Source organism: Salvia miltiorrhiza, chromosome 7 (assembly GCF_028751815.1).
Source record: "Salvia miltiorrhiza cultivar Shanhuang (shh) chromosome 7, IMPLAD_Smil_shh, whole genome shotgun sequence".
Taxonomy (NCBI): Eukaryota; Viridiplantae; Streptophyta; class Magnoliopsida; order Lamiales; family Lamiaceae; genus Salvia; species Salvia miltiorrhiza.
In genome coordinates this window covers 34491567-34515835 of record NC_080393.1, presented here as the reverse complement: position 1 = coordinate 34515835, position 24269 = coordinate 34491567, and the positions used below count along the sequence as shown (strand labels likewise).

At 34.4% G+C, this 24269-nt stretch overlaps 2 protein-coding genes and 3 non-coding genes across 8 annotated transcripts; 1 reads left to right on the top strand and 4 right to left on the bottom strand.

The window, feature by feature from the left end:
- Positions 1-7483: 7483 nt before the first annotated feature.
- Positions 7484-7572, bottom strand: LOC130996357 (small nucleolar RNA Z159/U59). Its single transcript, XR_009092539.1, has one exon. It is a non-coding gene; the product is annotated as a small nucleolar RNA Z159/U59 (small nucleolar RNA).
- Positions 7573-7649: 77 nt separating this feature from the next.
- On the bottom strand, positions 7650-7734 carry LOC130996456 (small nucleolar RNA SNOR75). Its single transcript, XR_009092629.1, has one exon. It is a non-coding gene; the product is annotated as a small nucleolar RNA SNOR75 (small nucleolar RNA).
- Positions 7735-7973: 239 nt separating this feature from the next.
- LOC130996356 (small nucleolar RNA Z159/U59) lies at positions 7974-8059 on the bottom strand. The gene has a single exon (XR_009092538.1). It is a non-coding gene; the product is annotated as a small nucleolar RNA Z159/U59 (small nucleolar RNA).
- A 7237-nt stretch (positions 8060-15296) lies between these two features.
- On the top strand, positions 15297-19107 carry LOC130994148 (cyclin-SDS; the record flags this gene model as incomplete). The annotated part of the gene is given in 9 exon segments (XM_057919178.1): positions 15297-16193; positions 16195-16338; positions 16738-16875; positions 16877-16906; positions 17287-17453; positions 18183-18311; positions 18396-18576; positions 18724-18768; positions 18851-19107. Coding segments are annotated over 9 exon segments (1761 nt in total), but the record flags the coding sequence as incomplete, so codon positions are not given.
- On the bottom strand, positions 18984-21269 carry LOC130996149 (binding partner of ACD11 1). Of its 4 annotated transcripts, none has more exons than XM_057921656.1 (6): positions 21063-21267; positions 20615-20691; positions 20395-20498; positions 20252-20327; positions 19918-20001; positions 18984-19765 (listed from the first exon to the last, which is right to left on the bottom strand). In XM_057921656.1, exons 2-6 carry the CDS (start codon positions 20684-20686, stop codon positions 19208-19210), a joined length of 894 nt encoding a protein of 297 aa, XP_057777639.1. In that variant the 5' UTR covers positions 20687-20691; positions 21063-21267; the 3' UTR covers positions 18984-19207. The 4 variants fall into 4 exon arrangements, with proteins under 4 accessions (XP_057777639.1, XP_057777642.1, XP_057777640.1 ...); XM_057921659.1 differs by having other exon boundaries at positions 20610-20691; positions 21063-21265; XM_057921657.1 differs by lacking the exon at positions 21063-21267 and adding an exon at positions 20983-21019.
- Positions 21270-24269: the final 3000 nt, after the last annotated feature.

Here is a 24269-nt window from a genome sequence, read left to right as displayed (position 1 = left end):
CTTCAAGATAGTAGCTCGCGGTTGAATGCTTTTCCATTGCTGAAGCAGACTTGGAAATCTCCTCCAATTGCATAGCTTTGCCTCGAGTGATAACACCAATGTTCTCCAAAGTGATGTTTAGGGCAGCACTTGAAGCTTTGTTCTCCATTTGAATTTGCTTGAGTTGTTGTTGGTGAAGATGAGAGATGAGAGGTAGAGATGTCCCACCGGGCGTGCCAAAATTTGTAAACACAAATTTTATTGTATTCAATTTAATGAAATACAAAAATGTGTACAAATCCAAAATAAATGGATTGAGATGGATTTATTGTGGGTTGCGAATCTCCACTTGATCCTCTGATTATCCTCTTCAAATGTTACTTGAAATCTTTGGAGGGAAGTACGCCTTCTTGATATCCTTGGATTTGATTTGATGACTTGAATTTGAATTTGATGTGTTTCTTGAAATCTTTGGAGGGAAGTACGCCTTCTTGATCTCCTTGGATTTGATTTGATGATTTGAACTTGAATTTGAATTTGATGTGTTTCTTGAAATCTTTGGAGGGAAGTTCGCCTTCTTGATTTCGTTGGATTTGATTTGATGACTTGAACTTGAATTTGTATTTGATGACGTCAATCCGGAGGACTTCCACCTTATTTCTGAATTGAACGTTGACTTTGATGAATTTGATGAAGAACGTGTTGACTTCCTTGTAGAACGCCTTGAACCTTGAGCTTTGGGCTTTATAACATTGATGTAGAGGGCCTACGCCTTATTTCTGGATCGAGCGTTGGATTTGACTTGAGCTTTTGGGTTGCTTCCACGAAGAATGCCTTGATTGTTGGAGATGACTTCGTTGTAGTGAATTACTCATTCAATGCTTGAGCTCTCAAATGATTTGTGTGTGTTTAGAACTGATATGAGGACCCCTATTTATAGTTGTAGGAAGAGTCAAGATTTGGGCCAGAGTCCACATGATTATGGGCTTAGGGCTGACGTGGCACGATCCTATTGGCTCTTGAAGATTGATATATATCAATATTAGATTTGACTTGTTGCGAAAGAAATTGATCTGTATCTTTGAAATATAGTAAAATCTTTATTAATAATATATCATATTTAATCTTGGATTTCATAAGATTCCAAAATAAACGAAGATATAAAATTAATAAAATATTTTTTATATCCTATAAATTTCGTGTGCCTATAGTAACAAGCATAAGTATATGTTATATTTATAATAATTATAAATTTAGGCTAAAAAATTATCATGAGGCCAAAGTTTGAACTATCACAAATACTTATAAGAGACCGCTCTCATGTATGTATGAGACCGATTGTGTATATAATAAAGGATTTTGTCAAAATAATTCACAAGCATTGGTGCAATGGCAATAGCATTGAAATTATTATGTGTTGACTTGGGTTTGAAACCACTTAATTTATGTTTTTTTTTTCTCAGCGATTTTTTTAGCTTTTCCTTCAACATTTTTTTTTAGCATTTTTCAGCGCTTTTTTATGTTTTGTTATGACATAATACAATTGCTGCCCAAGTACTTCACACTTGATGATGCTCTCTCAAACTGTAGATGAGATGATGCTTAGTATTTAGTTCAATAGTTTTGGTGAATTAAGTTTCAGATAAAACAATGCTCAAAAGTCTATGTCAAGCTCTTGACAAGATTATGCTCATAGGGCATTTATGATATTTCAAACATTAGACGAAATTATGTTGACGAGTTATTTCTCATCCTTCAAGCTCTACATAAAGATGATATTCAGAGCTCAATTTTGGTCAATCAAGCTCCAAACAATATTATGCTTAGAAGTCAATTATGATTTTTCAAGGTGTTAAATAGTAAAATAAGGATTAAATATTTTGCCGTTTCATTACCTGCAAGAGTTCGCCAAAAAGAGAATTTTTTTGAGAGGAAAGCAATAAATAATGTATATTTCTGAGAAGTAGATTCCTTACAATTTACAAAGAGGTGTTATTTATAAGACACAGAGAATAAGGGTACTATGGTCTTTTTCTAGCTATATCACGTACTCCCCATGCATGATAACGGTAACTGTAGTAGGAAGACGATGGCTTGTTAGCTTTTGTAGGGAGATTTGTATTCCTATGTCAAATATGGTATTCTCATATTCTGCAGGGGTGGGGCTTGACACGATTGGGCCATTGCTTGAAAGGTGAGGATTTATACAGCTCTGGGCGATCATCTTACTCACTTTTGTCTACATCCCTATATGCAATACTTCTAAGTAATTTACTATTACACCGTTGGGCAAGACACCGCTCCACATTTTATACCTACAGCTTCTCTACCAGATTATTTCCAATTATAGATATACATGTGTCACGATCCTAGCCAATACGTATTTTACTAGATAATGTTTAGAAATCAATTACTATAATCTTACAAAGCTCCAAGTGATATGATACTAACAAATCAATTATGGTCTTTAAGCTCTAAATAGTGATATCAGAAATCCGACTTTCAGTCCCCAATGGGACACCAAGCGGTGCGACCTCTTGTGTGTGAACTGTGAGGTCCCAAGTTCAAACCCCACTGCTCCCCCTCCCCAACTCCCCAAGTCAAAAAAAAAAAAGAAATTCGACATTCATAAGTCAAATGTAGTTTTTGAGCTCCAAATTAATTATGATCAAATCTTATCTTACAAGGTTCAGATGAAATAATGCTCAAACGACACGTGTGGTCTTAAATTATTTCTTGTCTGTCAATTTAAAAAACTGTTTAATAAATCTTGTCTATATACAATTAATAGCAAATTAGGCACATTAATCATCCATTATATCCTACATCAAATTTACATAATTTTTTTTTTCTAAAATCTCAAATCTCGTATCGATCTTTTTCAAAACTTCATCAAATAAAAACTTTTATAAAAAAAATTCTATTATCCAAACCAAAAATTTACCTTTAATGGGTGAAAGAGGTTGAGATATTATTTAAAATGTACCATAAATTTAATTTGATTAAATTAAACTAATTAAAAAATATTTTTATATATAAATTATTTCATTATTTTTCTAACTATAAAAATAATATAAAATAATTATAAATAACAACCTAGAGTGATTGTGCGCTGCATTTCAACGGATTACACTAATTTATCAAATATTGTTGCAGCATGTGGTGAGGGCCAAAATCTTGTTATATCAAAGCAGGTAATGTGCATGATGAGTGTTGAAATACCACACCCCTTTCTTATACCTGAGTTTGAAAAAGATGGAGTCAGTGGGCCAAATTTGGAGAAGTTATAAGTGATAACTGAGTTGGATCGCCACCAAACTCAAATATGGATTTCAGCTCGTTTGCTTTCTTTCTTTAGTGGCTTTTCCCTATTTGGTGTTTTCGTTTTCATCAAGCATTTATATTATTATTAACTGATCGTTGGCTGCTGCAGATAATAACATTGGATTTAGAAGGGGAAGGTTGATGGTTCTGCTTTGTTACTTTACCAAAAATTAAACACAAAATTATACTATTATAATTAAATTAATACCACCTTCCATTCATTAGTACCAATCAACATCTCATAGTTATGTAGACACTTTGAAATAAAACTTGATCAGTCCACGAAAAACTAATAAAAAAAATATAAAAGAAAACTATTCAAAAGATTTTTCCGCAAACTAAATACTTTATCAAAGGTGAGAGTGTAATACATAATCAATTATTCAAGGACATATATCATATTAAACCCCAAATTAGTGACACATCTATACATATATAAAAGCTGGTCCGTTGGCTAAAAATTTTTCCCGCCTTTTTACTCAATATGTAATTATGTATTTACAAGGTTGATTAATATATGGAGCAGTTACAATTTTCGGAGCGGTTACAGTATATCTAACAAAAGATGCCACCATTAATTATGCATAATAATCAATACTAAATGCATTATTGTGGATATTAGCATTTCATATTGTACTAAAATCACTCGAAACAGTTTATTGTGAATATTTCATTAAACAATCCAACTCACTAAGATTGTTCGAGTCTCTTCTTTTTTATTTATATCTGACTTGGCTCTAACAAAAGCTACCACCATTAATTATGCATAATAATCAATACTCCCTCCGTCCCGTTATTAATGGCACGTTTCTTTTCGGCACGGAGATTAAGGAGAAGAAAATTAGGGAATAAAGGTGTATGGTCCACATGATTAGAATTGTGTTTAGGGATTATTTATTATTTCTAATTTATCAATATATAAAAACATTTATTTCTTGATTCATTAAATAAATTTAAAATCTGTAATTAATTAATCATTTCTTAACATTAACATTAATTTCACAAATTCACGAACTGGGAATTAGGAAGAACATGAACTAGGGTGAAAAATCAAAAATTCATGAACTTGGTGAAATTCACGAAATCAATACAAAACAGAATCAAAATACCAGAACAAAATTCACCAAGCAACAATAAAGATCCTAAAAATCAACAAATATTCACAATTCATGAAATTCAGGAAATCAGCAAAAATCAAGAATAAGATTCCAGAAATTGTATGAAATCAATAATAAGATTCCACAAAAATCATGAAATCGACGAAATCAAAAATAAGAATCAGATCTGGAGCAGGCGGCGGAGGTGTGGAGGCGCGACGATGGAGCCGCTCAGATCTGGCGTCGCACTGGTGCTAGGGTTTCACTCGGTGACGAAGGAGGCGGCGGCGGCGTCACACTCAGACGAGGGTAGAGAGGGCAGGAGAAGGCGGCGGGTGGAGGCCGCGCTAGGGTTTAAGAGATGGTGGTGGAGGGATGAAGAAGAGGGTAGAGAGGGCAAGAGAAGGCGGCGGGTGGATGCGAAGTCGTCGCCGTCGCCGTGGAGGAGGAGGAGAGACGGCGAGTGAGAGTAATTGGGAGAGAGAGAGTGTGTGTTAAGAGTGAGAGTATTCTTTTTTAAGTGTTTAATTAGGCTTTTAATTAGGATTTTAATTAACATTAATCAATCCCTTATTTTTTCCAAAATAGGAAACATGCCATGAATAACGGGACAGCCCAAAAAGGAAAACATGCCATTATTAACGGGACGGAGGGAGTACTAAATACTTTATTGTGGAAATTAACATCTCAGCTTGCACTAAAATCACTCTAAATAGTTAATTGTAGATATTTCATTAAACAATCCAGTTCACTAAGATTGTTCGAGTCTCTTCTTTTTATTTATATCTGACTTGACTCTAAGAGTTTAAACAATGTCACACCTTTGATTATTTGATCTATGATTTCTAAAGTTTATATTTCCATCTATAATGTTCCTTTGGTTTTTAATTCTTTCGGATGATTGACTCCAATAATATTGTATAAGTTTATCTGGTTGAAACTCATGCATTTACTCTCTGTTGCTTTTTTTCTTCACCATGATTGCAATGTCTGTGACATTGTAAAGACTTTTGTGGTTTTGTGTTTCTATAGATTTCTATAAAATTATTTTTATAATATGCTTGTGTAGGATGTAGATAAGTCACTTACTTATGGATGTTCCTTAACCAAAATTTTCTTTTAAAATTTGACTAAATCTACTTTTTGGTATATTTGTAGTCATACAATTGAATGCGTTTAATATATTCTAAAACTTGATGAGAACTGACAATGGGATCCGAAGCAGTAGCCAAAAACAACAGCTTTATACACTGCACCCAAAACTCGGTATACATGTTTTGAAAGGGAAAATTCTCACGGGCCATAATGCAGAACATCAAGTCCTGATACTAAGGATGACACCGGAACCAGCTGATCCAAGACTACCGTTCAAGTTTCAACGGCGGTAGTTTGTTACTATAGTTTCTTATGCAATGACTATAGACAAAAGTCAAGGTCAATCACTTTCTCACGTGAGTTTGTTTTTTAAGAAGTCTATTTTTAGGCATGGTCAATTTTATGTAGCTGTTTTTAGAGTTACAAGCTGAAAATGTCTAAAATCTTGATATGTAATAAAGACAAGGTAGGTTATTCGACTACTACAAATGTTGTATATAAAGAAGTCTTTCAAAAATTTATAATAATAAGATGAAAAGTTTGCAGTTGTCTTTTGATATGTTACTCCCCCCGTCCATCAAAAGTATGACACTTTTGATTGGCACAAGTTATAATAAAATTGATGGTGATTTTTATACACTTGAGAAAGGGTCTCACCATTATATGAAATGAGTGGTTGAGATTGAATTAAGGTGATCTTTTTTTTTTTGTAAATAATGGGGTATTTGTAATGTAAAAGATAAGAAAAATATGTGGAACCATATTCTAAAAAGTAGAGTGTCATACTTTTGGTTGACACACAAATGACAAAATTGACATATTTTTCATGGACGGAGGAAGTATTATTTTTATATTTTTTGAGAAATTTAAAAAGTTAATCTTAAAATATATATAGTTAGTATTAATATAAATTGTATAACAATTTTATAACTTTTATTTGATGTCTTACTCAACTACTTATAATAAACGTACTATGAACTTTTTTGTAAATGGATAAATATTAAAATAAATTAAGAATTTTTTTTCTTATCTTATAACTTGTATTTAATTTTAATAATATTCGTGTACATTTAAAAAAATGAATTAAGTATATGAAATTTCAACAAAATACGTATCCCGTGCATCGCACGGGTGAAACGCTAGTAAGATACAAACCTAATAGTTTGAAATTTTAAAACATATTTCTTATAGTTGAAATAATTTTTGATAAAGCTAGTATATAATTTAAGTTACAACATGATATTCAAACAATTATTCAATCATCCATTTAAGAGCAAATGTGGTTAAGTAAATTTACCTATAAAAATGATGGGAAAAAAATTGTGAAAATGGTTTAGTTAGAACAAAGGGTAATATTATGCCACTCAGCCAATGAGCCAAATGCCTCGAATTGTTATCAATATTTTAAAGAAGGGATATCAGACTCGTCATCTGTTGTTTATCATCAAGGAGAACAATAAAAATTACTACAAGATTAAAGAAAAAAAAAAAAAACTCTCATGTGTATGCGATTGAGGGAGCTAAACATTGGAATTACTTGATAGCCTACTTGATTTTTTTAATTTTGATTTTTATGCTTTTTATTTAATTTTAATTGCTCAAATTTAAATAAAATAATTTTCTAATAATTTAAATAAACATATTTAAAACTAACATTAAAATATCTAATTTCAAAGAAAAGAAAAAAGAAAAGAAAATAGGTGATTCTCAGGTATACTTGAACAAACGAGTAGCCCTCAAATAGGCAAGCCCTGCATTGGGCTACTCGATGCTTGGGCTACTCAAGTAAGAGGCATCGAGTAGCCCGTTGCAGAATCGTCATTTACGGTTTTACTTATACACATTGGGTCATTATGTTAATCAATTAAAATTGTATACTTTCTTTTATGGAATTACAAGAGTTATATAATATATAATCAAATACTCAGAACATTGATAGAATTTTTAATACGTTGCAAAAGTAGACGAAGAAAAGATGTAGAGATAAGAACTCTTCAGATCAGGTCTCCATAAGATTTTTCCGCACGATAAAAACTCAGCAAAGGCGAAAGTGTAATTATTCATCATCATCAGAGTTCATTTTTCAAGCAAAAATTACTAATACATAGTTCATACAGAATATAAATAGAAACTATAAAAAAGGGGCAATATTGAACCTCTCAGACAAATGCCTCGAATTGTCATCAATATTATAAGAATGGATATCAGACTCGTCATCTGTAGTTCATCATCACTGAGAACAATAAATCCCCTTGGATTTCAAAGTAGAGAATAATAGAATCGAAAAAAGGCCATAATGTGTAATACAAGATTCTAGTGATTCAAATTTTACAATTTCACTGTTAAAAAAAAAAACATTAAAACCCTATCATTTGACTTCGACCAAGAGATCTGAACGAGTTTCAGCAGAAATCATCTCAGAGAAAAGATTGTAATGAAGCTATTAAAAATCTTAATAAAACATAACTAAAATTGAGAGCCTCTTCAGTTCAGGTCTCCATAAATCTTCCGCACGAAAATATTCTCAGAAGAACGAAAGTTATGTTTTAATCATCATTAGAGGCAAAAACTTTCGGAAAATAATAACAATAATCGAAAGAAAAACTTAAAAACAAAATTTGACATAACAAGAAATGAGTCTCTTCAGTCTCCATATAGATTCAGCACATAAATTTATCTCAGGAGATAAAAGGTCTTTACTCAAACACATCATCAGAGTAACAAAGATAAACAGAAAATCAATTGAAGAATGAAGAGAAAGAAACAAACGAAATCAACTCTGTTAAAGAATTTGAAGTAATCTTGCCGGCTAGATCGTACGATGAGAGTAGAAGAAGGGGCTCAGGAGTTATATAAAGCACAATATCGAAACCCTAGAGAAGAATTTGATTTTCATTGGGCCAACATATTTGGGCCTGTGAAATATTGTAGTGAAGCTGCATATAGGCATAATGAATCCTAGATGTATTTGTCATAAACACTTGATTAAAGAAAACTCTCTACCCAACTATATTCTTTTTTACTCCCTTAAGAGAACAACAATACCATTGATTATTAAAGACTACGTTATAAAACGAGATTCGAGTACTAGGACTCGCTCGACTCAGGCTTATGACTTGTTGATTGAGTTCGGCTCGTCACTTAAATATCAAGCTTTAAGCATGACTCATCATTTATTTATCGAGCTCTAAGCCCCAAGCTCCACTCGTATGACACTGGATAATATTGTATTTGAGTTTGAGTTTGAGTTTGAGCTTGAGCTCGAGTCGTCTGATATTTATATAAATGGTGGTCGAGTTCAATCTCGTTAAAAGCTCGTGAAAATTGTAGTGGATGACTGAAGAGACTCATTTCTGGTTATGTAGACTCATAAGGTGAGTGTCGGCTTGGTAGATAAGGTAGGGAAAGACGTGAAGAGATTGAATCCTAAAATATCGAAACGATTAGGGTTCAAACGCACGTTCAAGTGCAATCCTAGCCGCCACATCCTCTAGTTTACATAAGGCCTTCTAGGTCAAATAGATGAAGATCACGTTCATACTCACATCAACTCTCACACGCTCTATGTATTCTATACGATCCCTCTTACTCTCCACGCCTCCAAGCTTCCACGTGACCTCCACTGTGATTCAATCGTCGGACTAGTCACTCGGATGTCCCATATGAGAAACCTTACTCTCTCAATCCTTTACTAACTTTTCATTATGTTACAATTTTTACGTAATTTTCATCAATTACCTCTCGATCATTACTGACTAGAGGGTTAGAGACCCTTCCATCGACAACCACATCGGTGCTCCTAGGAGAGCTCAAACGTATTTGTGGTTTCAGGTTGCTGGTGTCTGTCGTTCAGGACGACTCTGACATCTTCTTCCATAGTTTTTAGATCTATCCCCAACATTTGGTGCCCATTGTGGGGTCCTAGCAATCAAATATTCCAATAATATGTTACCGAGCCTTACGATGAATACCCCAAGTGAGGTACATGATGTGAACGAGGCCACCACCCAAATAGAGCTTCTTATCCAATTGGAGATAAATGCAAGAATCCATGCCTTAGCCGAGCAGATCACACAATAGCGAAAAAGTATACTCTTACTCAAGAAACATAACGTGAAGTTACTCACCCGACTCATCCAGATCCAAACATCCCCAATTCAAACACGTCGTCCCAACCTCTTTGGAACTCATGTCAAACCCATGCTAGATATTGAGAATATCTCACTCACACCTGGTGGAACTAAAATCAATCTGGATCAGCATTCATCATCGGTAAGGAATAACAAATCAAATTTTGTTGCACATTATAAGCCGTGATATATACTTGTGAAAGCACGTGAGCATGAGACACATATCCCAGAACATACAGCTGGGACAGATGCCACCCAGTGGAATCGTGACACTGATGTAAACCAAGCAATTAGGACAGTTGGAATTGATCAACCCAACTCAGTACGCCGAACTAACGTGACACAAGACCATACCACCCAAGCATATACCAATATATTGACGTATAGGGACATGCCCCAACCTGACAACGTGAAGACGTGAAGATAAAGATAACAAAAAAGGATTAACCAATACAATCTACTTGACGCTGCGAAAGCACCGCCCTCCCAGAAAACAACTCAATTTGCTCAGATCTTGTGAACATCTCGCGAGTATCATTTTCTCACACGTATAAGACAACTAGCGCGACCAAATTTGGCACTCTATGCTTGTGTATATAAACGGAATGAAAGAAAGCTTGACAATACGGATGTCCCTACCAGTTACGTGCTATACCATAATTCGTAAAAAGAAGGCTGCCAAGACTAACATAATGTAGTAGAGTGAAAAACTAAAATAAAAAATATGAACGATGGGGACATTACCCCTAGCAACTACTTACTTGGACATTAGGACATGGAGAACCCCTAGCAGCTCCTTATCAGGACATCTAGGACAAGGGAAACAGTACTCCTAGCAACTTCTTACATGGACATATAGGAACATGGAGAACATTACCCCTAGTAGCTCCTTACCGGAACATCTAGGACAGGGGTTGCATGTTGTGAAAAGCTTGACAATGAATTCTTTAATGATCTGGGCTTTATCATTTTTTTCCTCTCTCCACGCACCATATATGTCCGTCAAGCCTCTGATTGTATCATTCTTCCTTCTTGTAGAGGCTTTAGCATGGAAAGCACGTGTATTTCGGTTACCATTTGCAAGCAAGTTTGTTCTTAATCATTGTTTCTAGTGACACGCCTCTAATTCTGCTGCCATTTCAACTTTTCTATATAGCTCGAGCAGAGCCTCTACTGTATCCTTTTCTTCCATATTATCCAGCAATCTCTTTCATTCCATTTGAAGCTTAGCTGAGTTATTTCCTTCCAAATTAAACTTTGTTCTGGTCCATCTTGTTAGAAACACTCTGCAGAGAGTCAGTTTTTGGGATAGCTCAACCACTCATTCAAGCGTGTGCAGCTCACATATTATATTTGGAATCAAGCATCTATTTGTCTTCATAGTGGAACTTTCCACTTCCTTTACATACTACCTCATTTTTATTAACAATCAATCTGCACACAATAGGTCTCTATTATTTCCACTCGTATGAACTACACATTGTTGAATAATATTTGTATTATCATTAAAGATGAGAGATCGGATTCTCAAGTCCCCCGTCCTATTTTTTTATTATAATTATTAAATGTGACATTAGAACATGCAATAGTTTCAAACATAGTTTCACTTAAGTTGGGTCATGTGCACTGTTGATAAGCTACAATATAATAATAATAATAATAATAATAATAATAATAATAATAATAATAATAATAATAATAATAATAATAATAATGATGATAATAATAATAATAATAATAATAATAATAATAATAATAATAATAATAATCAACAATTACATGTCAAACAATGAAAGTATGCATTCTAACATAAACATGGCATTGTGATAAAAAAAAACATATAGATGGCATTGTGGCCGAAAATACAACACCATATTGCATATTACTCCATCTGTCCCATTATTAATGACACGTATTCTTTTTTGGTTTGTCCCAACCTAAATGGCTCGTTTTCTATTTGGAAAAAAATAAGGGTCAATTAACAAATTAATTAACCCCTAATTACACCACCCAATCCAGACTTCCCAATTACCCTAAAATCATTTCATTTTTGTTGCCATCTTCACATCCGCTATTCTCTCTCTACGCACTAGTCTCCACCGCCCGCATGTCGCCGCTTCCACCCACGTCGTCACCTCATCCACCCACGCCGCCTTCCTTACCTTCTGCCTGCTCCACGCTACCGCCTCCTCTGTAATTCAGCAAATCACCGGTAGAGAAGAACCCTAGTAGCGGCATAGCGACGGAGTGCAAGCAGCGCCATCCTTTGAGTGAACCCTAGTAGCAGCACAACGACGAAGTGCGATGAGAGCCATCCTCTTCTCCACCGCCTCCTCTATGTTCACCTTCTCAGTTTCGCTTTGCCACCTCTGAGTGGTAGTAACAGCACGGCGACAGATTCGGTGTTAGGGAAGCGGTGAATCTAGATTCCACCTCCACCCTCGCCGCATTTGCGCTATTCAGTAGCGCGATATACCGTCTCCTCTGGAGTTTCGCTTTTTTGTTTCTGAATTTGGGATGTGTAGATCTACTTGTTATAAGGGTAAATTTTGTCTTCAAAATTTGGGTTGCGCTCTTGTCTTCAACCAATGGGCAGATCTTTTTAGTTTCGATTTTTGTTTGTGAGTTTTGCATAATTATTTTGGTGAATTCCAGCTGAATTCTTGATTGGCAGTTCTACTTTATTTTGATTTTTGTTCATGGATTTTGCATAATTATTCCAGTGAATTCGAGTTGAATTCTCGATGGGCAGATCTCTTTTGTTTATGGATTTTGCATAAATCGAGCTGAACAAATTGGTGATGAACAAATTCTTAAACACACTATTAATTTTTTAATTTTATTTTTCTTAATTTTCGTATCGAAAAGTTATGTGCCATAAATAATGGGACGAAGGTAGTATAACTTTCTAAAAAATAAGCCATAAATTTATATTAAAAAAGAAGTTGTAGTCTAAAATTAGTCATACTTCTGGTTCTGGGTAACAACTCCTCATTATTTGATTTGAAAAGTTTTTTATTTGGGGGGAGGGGGGGTGTTGTCATGAGTTTTAGAGGATCCACATTAGTGTGTTCTTTAAAGGGGCTTTTAGGTGGTCCCCACAACTTAAGAGTTATTTCTTCACAGTATTTTTACTTTTATGTTCTCTAATTTTATTTTTTCATTTTATCTTATTTTAAATATATTTCTAAATTAAATTAAACATTGAATTTAAGAACATAAATTTCATTAAAATTAAAAGTCAACATTACATTAATTAAAAAAATTACAATAACAAAAAAATATTAATTTAAATTTCTATTTTCCCATCAATTTATATGTATTTGTACATTAAAATAACTATTAGATTTTATAAACAAAATTTTTATTAAATTTAAATTTTAAGATTACAATAATTAAAAAAATACAATAATTAAAGCAAATTACAATAATAGTAAAAAGTAAAATAGAAATTAAAATTATTTGGAAGCTACATTAAATTGATTTTGTATTGAATCATATGTCGAAAAGTGTATGTTTCTTTACTATGTGTAGTGCACTATAAGAAAGAAGCCACATTAAATTGATTTTATATTGAATCCCACATCGAAAAGCGTATGCTTTTCTACTATGTGTAGTGCATTATATAAAAAGAAGTTACATTAAATTGATTTTGTATTAAATCCCAAATCAAAGAGTGAGGATTCTCTACTATGTGTAGTGTAAAAAAAATGAAGCTACATTTAGTTAAAATTTAATCAATTTTTATAACAAAAAAATGATTTTAAATTTAAAAGTACTCCCCCTGTCCCATAAAAACACGCATAGTATGAGATGACACAGGTTTTTAAAAATTCTATAAAATGTAGTGTGCGTGAAGAAAAGGTCCCACATTGATTGTGATATTTAGTGGGAGAATTATTACTATAAATAGAGTATGCATGCTTTTATGAGATGGACGAAAAAGAAAAACTATGCATGTTTTTATTGGACGGAGAGAATATTTAATTTTTCATTTATTAAGGCGATGCACAACACCCGCCTTCACATTTTCCTTCCGTGCCTCGCTCTTATACCTGAGCTGCTGCCCCCCAACATAGATGCACGGGTCGCACCACAAGTCCTATTGTGGATGCTCTTAGAAGTCCTAACTTAAAGAGAAGAGGTAATTAGAATTATTTTGATCAATACTACTCGGCATTTCGTATTATTGTGTGGCTATATTTGTCACACTTTATTCATGCCAGGGGTGGATTCGGGATTTAACATTAGGGGGAATTGAATTTGTTAAACTACGATATCTGAAAAGATTTACACGCCCCGAAACAATTTTTTTTTTTAGCATTCCGTACAGTTCATTGTATTTTTTTTAACAATCACTTAATATAATAAATAGTTGTTCGCAATTAATTAATTCAACATCAAGTACATTGAAAGCATATAAAAACATACTTTTAAGCATTTCTATTATTTTTAAAATGTTCATCTTCTAGACAAATAAACTAATTTTCATTATTAATAGTTCGCACATTTATTTTAACTTGAAGATTGACTCAAATTCAACATTAAAAATAAACTAAGAAAAGGAAAATAGGATAAAAATAACATAAATTTAACAAATCAATGTAAAATGCCAAGCAATTTAGTTATTAAAACAACGTACGTATAATATTTTTTCTTGCATTTCTTATTTATACACACACACACATATATAAATAAATAAAATATTAAAAAAAAAAAAACCCATTTCAAATGCTAAGTTGGATCGACCAAGGCCTCTGGAGCTTACAAATGAGTTGCTCCATTTTACAACTTAGCAAGAGCAGCCACTACACACTAATTCATTATGTCACTATGCACATCCCCTCACTCGTGGCTCAGGTCTAGGTAAAGGCTTTAAGTTGCGAAGTTGTTATTTTGTTTAATTGTATAGTAGTCTGAAATGGACCAAATTAATATTTGTTTCTATATGTATTACATTTGAAAACAGATTAAATCTAGTATTTCTTTTTATGACGCTGGTTTACAAGGAGGGGGAGGTGAATCCGTTTTACCGTTCCAATCTTCTCAAGTATCCTTCTAAAAGCCAAATTAAAATCATTAATTCATGTATCCAAGTTCAGGCTTTTAAGTAAGTTATTCACTTTCACGCGTGTGATGATTTTTATTGATTTATGTATGGAATAAATAAAAGGCAAGATTGAATATTAAATATCTTGCAAAATTTAAATTGGATAGTAATCAGAAGGTTCTAAAGTCGAACTACATTAGATATATGGTACAATGCACTTAACAATCAAGCTAAATTACATGTCTTCATTTGTTTAAGTATTACTCCTATTATGGAAACAGAGTGTGTATATCAAACTAGTTCACGCCAATTAATTATTCAATTACATTATAAATAAAGGAAACAAAGAGTGTCACTGTAGTTATTTTCTCAGCCAGCCAGTCAGTCATTTGTTCAACTGCAAAAAATAATAGAAATGCATATATACTGTATTAACAAAAAAAATACACAATAGTATTACAAGTAATCAAGTACAGAACAGAACACGTGAATGTGGACGATTGTGGGGCCCGACGTATAACAACCACTTCGTATAAATACCTCTCTTCTTCTCAACGTTCCTTAACCGCTCACACACACACACAAACTCACGCGAAAAAGATATCTCCAGCAATCTTCTGATTCGATCGCGTCGCTGTTGAGGCGAAAACTCTTCCTTCAGCGATGAAGCGCAAGCTCACTGCTAAACATGTTTCAGAAATCGAAGAGCAATCGCTCTGTTTCAGGCGGAAGCAGCTCCGATCGCAGCTCAGTCGCCGGCGGCGGCTTCACATCTCACCTCTCGTTGTGTTTTCCGGAAACGAGTCACATTTTGCAACAGTGAGTGAGGTCTCGTGTGACTCTAGCATCGCCTCGGTGAGCAATCTGAATCCGCCGGAAACTCAGGACAAGTGTCAGAGAATTGTTACTAGATCATATTATAGGAAGAATTTTAAGAATGCGAGCAGAAATCAAGATGAAGCGGTGGAGTTATCGGATGTTTCATGCGTGGAATCGTGTTCGGGAACGAACAGAGACTTGAATTTGAAGAGTTCGAATGTGGAAGAACTAGAAGTTGGAGTCGGGGTCACCAAATCTGAAGTTTCTAGCGCTTCGCGGTTTTCGTTTCCCGCGAACGACGCGACGGTGAAGGAGAATGAGAGCTCTGCCGGAACTACTCAAAGCGAGGTCGTGTTTGAAATTCCTGGCGTTAACGAGATTTCCTGCGAAGAAATTACAGCTTCCGAAGCTGAAAGGGATAATTCAGCTAAAAACGGTCGCGTATTACTCAATTCCGCAGCGAGAGCAACCAAAATCAGTGAAAGTGGAGACGCGTCTGAAGAAATCCGACCTCCAAACCTCGTCGCATTCGACTTCGATTTAGCTTGCTCGGAGCAGTTCTCCAGCGGCGGCGTTACTAATGGTGGTGAAGAAGTATATGATGAAGAGGAGCATAACTCCTCGTCGTCGGGAATTTTTTTTATGGTTTCGGATTCTGAATTCAGTTCCGACTATACGCCATCAATATGGAGTTCCTACTTCCGGAAGTCAATTTTCCGAGAGGTCGTACGGAGATGAGAGTTCTTCGCCTACGTTTGAGTTATTCGGGCAATTTAAACAGCAGTTCTGCAGATCGACCTCTTCCTTTAAAGACTATGATGATCGTAATTCGGATGAAATCAATGTGAGTTCCGAATATTTTTCTCCTACAATAAAATAGATATTATACCGCCGATCATTAGATGACTTGCTGCGTCTGGATGAATTTTAGTGTCTCATTCTCTATGATTTGTTAACTTATTAATTTAGTTGTTTCTTCGTATTCTAGAGTGATACTAATGCGTGCGCGGACATCATTTACTCTTCCGAGTAAATGCGCTTTATGATCGTTTCAGACACGCTTCTGGAACGTTTTGTGTGGCTATATCTTTATATGTTCTAATTCAGGATTAGTGTTAATTGAAGGTATAATAGTGTATTTATATCCATACTAATTACTAGAGGCATACGAGCAAATTAAAAGTTAAGGCTTATTTTTCCATTGCAATAATGACAATTAATTTGGCAATTATTTGTGGATTAGGGATTGGGGCTAGAAGATGAAGAAGATGAAGAGAGCTTCAAGATGATGAGGATGAGAGAGAGGAGGCGAGAATATGTGCATGATTATGCAGAAGAATACTGTAATGATACTGCCTACGGAGACCTAGTCATTCAGCAGACGATTGCAAATGGTCCACTGGATTGTCGAGGTCTGTGCAGATTATTACTTCCGACTTTTCTTTTCAGTTCATCCTCCATAATTCATATTGCTAAACTTAGTAACAATATAAGTACTAATGAGAAAGTAATGGTCTAGTTTGGTCGGGAAATGATTTTAGACTTTTAGGAGCTTTTTTTTTTTTTATCATTTCTAAATTTAAATTATCAATTCAGCATGAACGAAAATTTGTAATCAATCCCAAAAAATTATGTATTAAGGATATAAAATAGGTCGTACTACATAATCATTACTTGAAAGGGGGCGATACCATTGTATAGAATATTTTGCCTGTATGATCCTATTAGAGGAACGTGCATTTTTTATGATGATACGGTGGTCAATTATTTAATTCTGGACTTAATCATGCAGCAAGCTACCAAGACTGAGCTTCAGCAGGAAACCATGTTTCTAGGAGTTAACCTTCTCGACAGATTTCTTTGTAAGGGATACTTCAAAAGCGTGAGAAATCTTCAGATTGCTGGCATTGCGTGCCTCACTCTAGCCACCAGACTTGAAGAAAATCAACCCTACAACTGGTAAAGATTTAATGTGTTCACTATTCTGTTATTTACGTAGATGTGTGGCGGTCTGCAAAATTTCTTTTGAAACTATAGATTTGATTATGTCATTGCAAATTAATTCAACCATGAAGATTGCTACCAGCAGGACTGACGTAAAACACAACATAACTATCGAATGATGAAACAAACCCATGAGAAATAAATCTTCCTCCAACAACAAACATTCATTCATATATATCTCACATTTTACGAGAATCAGGTGTTAGAAAATGTGACCATATTTTATGGACCTGGGAAATGTTTATTAGCAAAACCAAGATAAGTCCTACTGTACAAACTCATGTTGCTTTTGTTTATGTGCCTCATTTAGGTTGTATTTTCCTAGACTTATAGTTCATATAGACCAAGTATCATTAGTTATTTGGCTAACTATCTACTTGTTATTTGTGTGTATAGTCAAAGTGATCAATCTTCCTCTGTCAATGTTGCTCTGTTTTAAGAATGACAAGGAGATGGAATTGTTATTAACTCAAAACAGAACCTTAATGAATCTAACGCACTTTCTTGTAGAATTACATTTTCATATCTGGATGAAGGTCTGTGTACTGGATGTGATGTATGTATACCTTGTGTGTACATGACACAAAAATGTTTTGTTTACTAAATGATGTAATATCAACAGGAAAACCTAAGCCTTGATCTAGTATTGTTATGGATCTCTAACTTGAATAATATTTATGTCAGTGTCCGGAAGAAGTCGTTTTACGTCGGTAGCACTATATATACCCGGTGTGAAGTGGTGGCTATGGAGTGGCTAGTGCAGGAAATCCTCAACTTCAAATGCTTCCTTCCCACCGTGTACAACTTCCTCTGGTACAGAATTTGCTTCTCGCATTAATCTAATCTTGGAAACAAGCGAGCGTTTTCTCAGGCAGTTTCGACTTTGAATGTGCACAGGTTCTACCTTAAAGCTGCAAAAGCTAACGAGAACGTAGGGAAGACAGCCAAATACCTAGCAGTACTCACACTGATGGGCCACCAGCAGCTCTGCTATTGGCCATCAACTGTGGCAGCTGGACTCGTTATTATTGCTTCAATTGCCGCGGATCAAGATGCTTCCTGCCACCTAGTCACAAAGGTAGGCATTTACAGTCTTGCTTCTAACTCCGAGTATTTGATTTTTGATGTTATGATGAATTAAGGTATAGAAGCATGAAAATGAAATTCGATGGTTGGTACGACGATTTGAGTTTTTGTTGATGAATCTCATACCTTGACTACGCAGATTCATGCAAGACACAATGATAAAGATTTACCAGAATGCATTAAGGTATTTGTTAATTGTAGATTTCTCATATTCTGTTTGTTTGAAATTTAATTTTTGGTCTGATTAAATGTTTATTCTGTGACAGAGTATGGAATGGTTGGTGAAGTACCTGTAGTAGCTGTAGGCTTGTAGCATTCATGAACAAATTTTGAAGGCCAATAACTTTTGTGCAGTAGTATCATTCTTTCATGTATACAGATCGTCATAAACAGCCAATACAAGCAACATTGTAAATCGGAATAGAATTTGTAAGCAACACAATACATTCTTACTGTAAGCAGCCCCTGATAACTGTAGGGTGATGTTATTCTTTTCAACTCATCATAAACTACTTACCACTCATGTAATTGCGGTATTCCCAAAGGATGTAATTTTTTTTACATCTTTTAGTCATTGTTATGATAAAGAATGTCAAATTTTTGGTTGGTAAAACATAAAGCAATCAGAAATGGTTGCTACTGGCATGAGCTGAAGTGATAGGAAGGGCTGGAGACAAGTCGCGGCGACTGGCATTGATGAACTGGGAATATATTGCCTCCCCCTCTCTTCGTAGGGTCTCCCTCTTCTCCTCCTCGGCCTTCTCCACTTTCTCCATTGTCATGGCCCCTACATCCTCGGCCGCCTTTGTGACAGCTATGTATGCATTCGTGACCCATGAAGCTCCGGTCAAGACATAGCGATTGTTCATGATGGCAGATCCTGCACTGCTGGCCTTCTCCTCAGCAGCTGCGTAGGCGGACTTTGTCATGTCCGATACTTGCAGCAGCTCATCCATTTCTCTCACCTTCTCGTTTACTGCAGCTGTGCCCATGCTTAGCTTCTCGCTCAGCCCAATTCTTCTATCAAGGGAAGCAACGGTAGCCAACGCGTTTACTGTCAGTTTGTGCTTCTCATCCAGCGACTTTGCCCTTCTGAGGCCATCCTTTCCCAAGACAAACCCCCTAGCTAGCATGGTGCTCACCACATCCTCAGCCTTCTTCACAGCACTTGACTTGGGAGACTTCAATGCAAGCAAAAATTCTATATTTACCAAAACTAAACGAGATATCTAGATGCCAAAGCTCAATGAAAGAAAGCAAGAAAAGGCCACAGTCAACGCATATTTTAGTTTCGAGTTGTAAACTACATAAAGTGCAAGTAGAGTTAACTCACTGATGTCAAGGTAGCAGCATCTGGAGGCAGTTGATAATTCTTAATCAGAGTTATCGACACATAGAGATCAGCTAACTTGGATCCCTGAAAATATACTGAGTTACCATCTTAATAAGTAGCTATATATCTTGTCCTAGAATTGCTGTTGCCACATACATATATTTGATTTGAATTAATCTTGGATTTTGCGACAGTGCCCTCTCACTTCCACTTTTTCCTTTTGGAAAAAGTATCTAAAATGTTTCAACTGACTCATCAGCCAACAAAGGGAAATGAGATAAGTATGTATCACTCTATTTTCCTCAACAATTCATAGCTAATGATGGATGCTTACTGTCAAAAGGGCAGCTCTCTCTGCATCCTGAGGATCCATGAAGGTGACATAAGCAACCTGAGTGGTTTCACTTTCCCTGAAGAATGTAACAAGATTAACACACCCCCATTTTTAACTGCATTACGAGCTAAACAAACACTCACCTCTGCATCTCAATATACTGTATGTTTCCAGAAAATGTAAACAACTCAAATATATCTCGTTCGGACACATCTAGTGAGACATTGCTCACCTTAATAGTCCTTATCTGTCAATATTGGATAATAATATAAGTATTTGATTTAGTAAAGAGCTGTTATCTACTGAAACACCTAAAACAAAACTAAGCTTATACATATAGTTATTTGAGGACATAAACCTCACATCTGAAACATCGATCGTCCAGCTTGGTGAAGTTGGCTGCAATTCTCCTTTTATTGTCTCGGTATGATCCATCAATTCTGCACATTAATTATTACATTCCCATAAATAGGAATAAAAAACACAACGCCAATGGCGGATCTTTAGAGAAAAATTTACAATTGCAGAACAAATTGACCTAATGGATTCTAGAACTGAGCTAAGAGTATATAAACAAAAAGGAAAGATCCACTTTTTTTTTTCCCCTTTAAAAGAAATGCTGATTCTTTTCCTTCACCAGTAATAGTCGCATTCATGTTAACTGGAAACGAACGCATTAAATTATCTAATGCAGCACCCAAAGACCATTAAGAGAGGGATTCAACACCAACATTTTGATTGATCTGCCCAAGAACTAAAAATTACTGATGTAAGAAATAAAAAGTGAAAAAAAGGGGAGTGATCTGCTTACTTGCATATGAAATACTATTATTGATGATGACTCTTGAGAAATGAGAATCAGTCGCATGACTCGCATTCGAATTCTTCTTCTGTTGCACGGTTTTGAAGGTTAATTAAGCCGTTCGATCTACACTGATATTTTAGTGTTACAAAAAATCTATAAATTTAAAGGTGAAAAGTTGAGCTCCCTTCAATAGGTGGCAATTAATGCAGTTCTATCAACTCTTTAGTAATGTATGGTGACAATATCACAAAATTACTAGTAAAACATTATGACAATATATATATATAGGGGTGGGCTACCGTGAGAGCATATATTAAAATAAAAAATAAAAATAATTTTTAATGTATGAATTTTATGTAGAACACGTATAAATTCGTTGTATAAAGGTATGCATTGTGAAAAATAAATTTTTGTTACCTTTGGGATTCGAACTCAGGACCATAAATTCATCCAACATGTTTACGAATCAACCGTAGATCTTGATGATCTAAGGGCTGAAAATTATTCTTTTTTTATATATTAAGAAATGCTCTTATTTTAGCACTTCCCTATATATATATATATATATATATATATATATATAGGGAGAGGTTCAAATAAGAACCACTAATAAAATAAGAACGGAGAACCATTTTAAGTCATTCGATCATCAAGATCTACGGTGGATGCATCATCTTGGTGGATGGATGCAGGTGCTGGGTTCGAATCCTAAAGGGAGCAAAAAAATTATTTTTTTCGGATGCATTAAATTTAATAGCGGATGCATTAATTTGTATAGCAGATGCAGTAATTTTATTGGTTCTTATGTTCTCACGATAACTGTGGTTCTCACTATAACCGCACCCTATATATATATATATATATAGGGTTGAGATCTATAAAGAATCCCTTTAGAGTAAAGATTAAAGAACATATCTTAACCACTAGTCTAATAGAAATCCACGGCCAAGATCAGATTTTGAATTTTCATAATTTCGGTTTTTTAATTCAATTAAAGGGCTGAAAAATTGGATGTAAATTCGGTGAGGGTCATAATTGGTATCATATTTTTTATTGAATAATCAGCCAAAAATAAATCCCTTAATTTGCTCCATTTACCAACCACCTCCACCACGTCTCTAACCCTAGGCATACAGAAACGTTGACTACCCATCTACAGAGCAGCGGTGATTCCACTCTGGTGTGTGAAATATCACCGGCGACTTGAGTCGTGTGGTTTCCGGCGGCGCTCCGTGAAAAGAGTGTAAGTGTTTACTTTATTTACTTGCTTGTTCGAAATTTTCTGAACAGTGCGAAATTTTTGTGAAGAATAATGGAAGAATTGTGGACCAAAATTAGAGTTTTTTTCGTGGTTTATTGAATAATGGTGGAGGGAGGCAACTGACAGTGAAAGAAAACGTAGGAATACAGTTTAAAATTGAAGAATAAATGGCGAGCTACGTGTTGTGGCTGATCGTCGCTATTGCATGCGCGATCTCAATTCTTTGTTTGTCTTCTGTGGAATCTGCAAATTCACCGTTTCTTGTGGCTCATAAAAGAGTTTCTCACAGAAGATGAATTCGGATTTGGAACCGGTGTCTGTCTCCATCGATATGAATAAAGGTGGATTTGAGTACCCCTCTTTTCTCTCACTTGCATTTCTTTTAAGAATTTGTGTGGAAGTGCACACAACAAACTCATTTTTTTTCTTCAAATTGATAGTTGATTGCTGAAATTGCTCTTGTATGAGTATTTGCGTGCGCATTCTGTATATCACTAATATTGATATTATTCAGAATATACGTAAGTTTATTCAGGAAATGTCGTCTTATTGTTCAGTATATTTGATAAGTTATTCAGAGTCTGTCTTGTTTGAGTATTTGCGTAAGCTATTTGTTCAGTTTGTTTGTCAAGTTATTCAGCGAAATAGTAGTTTACATTCAGAATATTTTTAACTTTATTCAGGAAATGTCGTCTTGTTGTTCAGTATATTTGATAAGTTATTCAGAGTCTGTCTTGTTTGAGTATTTGAGTATTTGCGTAAGCTATTTGTTCAGTTTGTTTGTCAAGTTATTCAGCGAAATAGTAGTTTACATTCAGAATATTTTTAACTTTATTCAGGAAATGTCGTCTTGTTGTTCAGTATATTTGACAACGAGGGTGGCGAGGGATCATCGAAGAAAAATGATGGTGACTTGGCCAAGGAACAAAACGTCGAGGATGTAAAATTCAAACTTTAGAGCCAACGGATTGGTCGTACCAAAATCAGAAGTATACATTCTTCGTAACAATACTACAAAGATACAAGAATACCATGAAGATCTAGATTTTGTAACAATATATTTTCATTTGTTTGACTTGATTTTTGTTTGGAATGTGAATTTGTAGGGTTGTAATTAGTCAATAAAATATCTTATATAGAAAATTAAACAACATAACAGATGGTTCGATTGGCATGATTAATCATAGTATTTTGAGATCATAAGACATAGAACTGAATAATTTATCAGAACTTCCGAATAATAATATACATAAGATATTGAATAACCGATATAATATAATGAATAACTCAATTAATTTAATGAATAATTATTGTGAGGTCCTAAACTATTAGAACTTCCAAACAACGAGTTAATCAGTGGACGATATACCAATTGTGCAGAATAATACGCATGATATATTGAATAATATATATAATATAATGAACAACTCAATTAATTTGATGAATAATTATTGTGCAATACTGAACATGTCACTAAATAACTCGTATAATATATTTTGTATGAATATAGAGGAAAAATTGATGAACAACATAATAATATTTTGAATTTTTTTTTTTATCATATATATGGACCTATTAGCTGAATTAATTTAATTATTTTTACAAATAAATACACGTTAAATTTTTTAAATAACAAATATATATACGTTAAGTATTTTTATTTTAATTATGAACATAAGTAGAATTCTATTCTTCTCGCAAAAAATCATATGATGTTAAAATATCAATTTCAATATAATAACAAAATAAAATAAAAATATATTGAACACGTAAATGATGATTGGATTTTTTACTAGAATCATCAATTGAAAGAAATAAAAAATATATATATTTTTCTATTATGATATTGCTGAAAGAGATAAAATATGTGAGGGAACAAATAAAGCAGCAATCTTAAATTGACGTAAATGATGATTGATTTTTTTTACGAGAATCATCAATTGAAATAAATA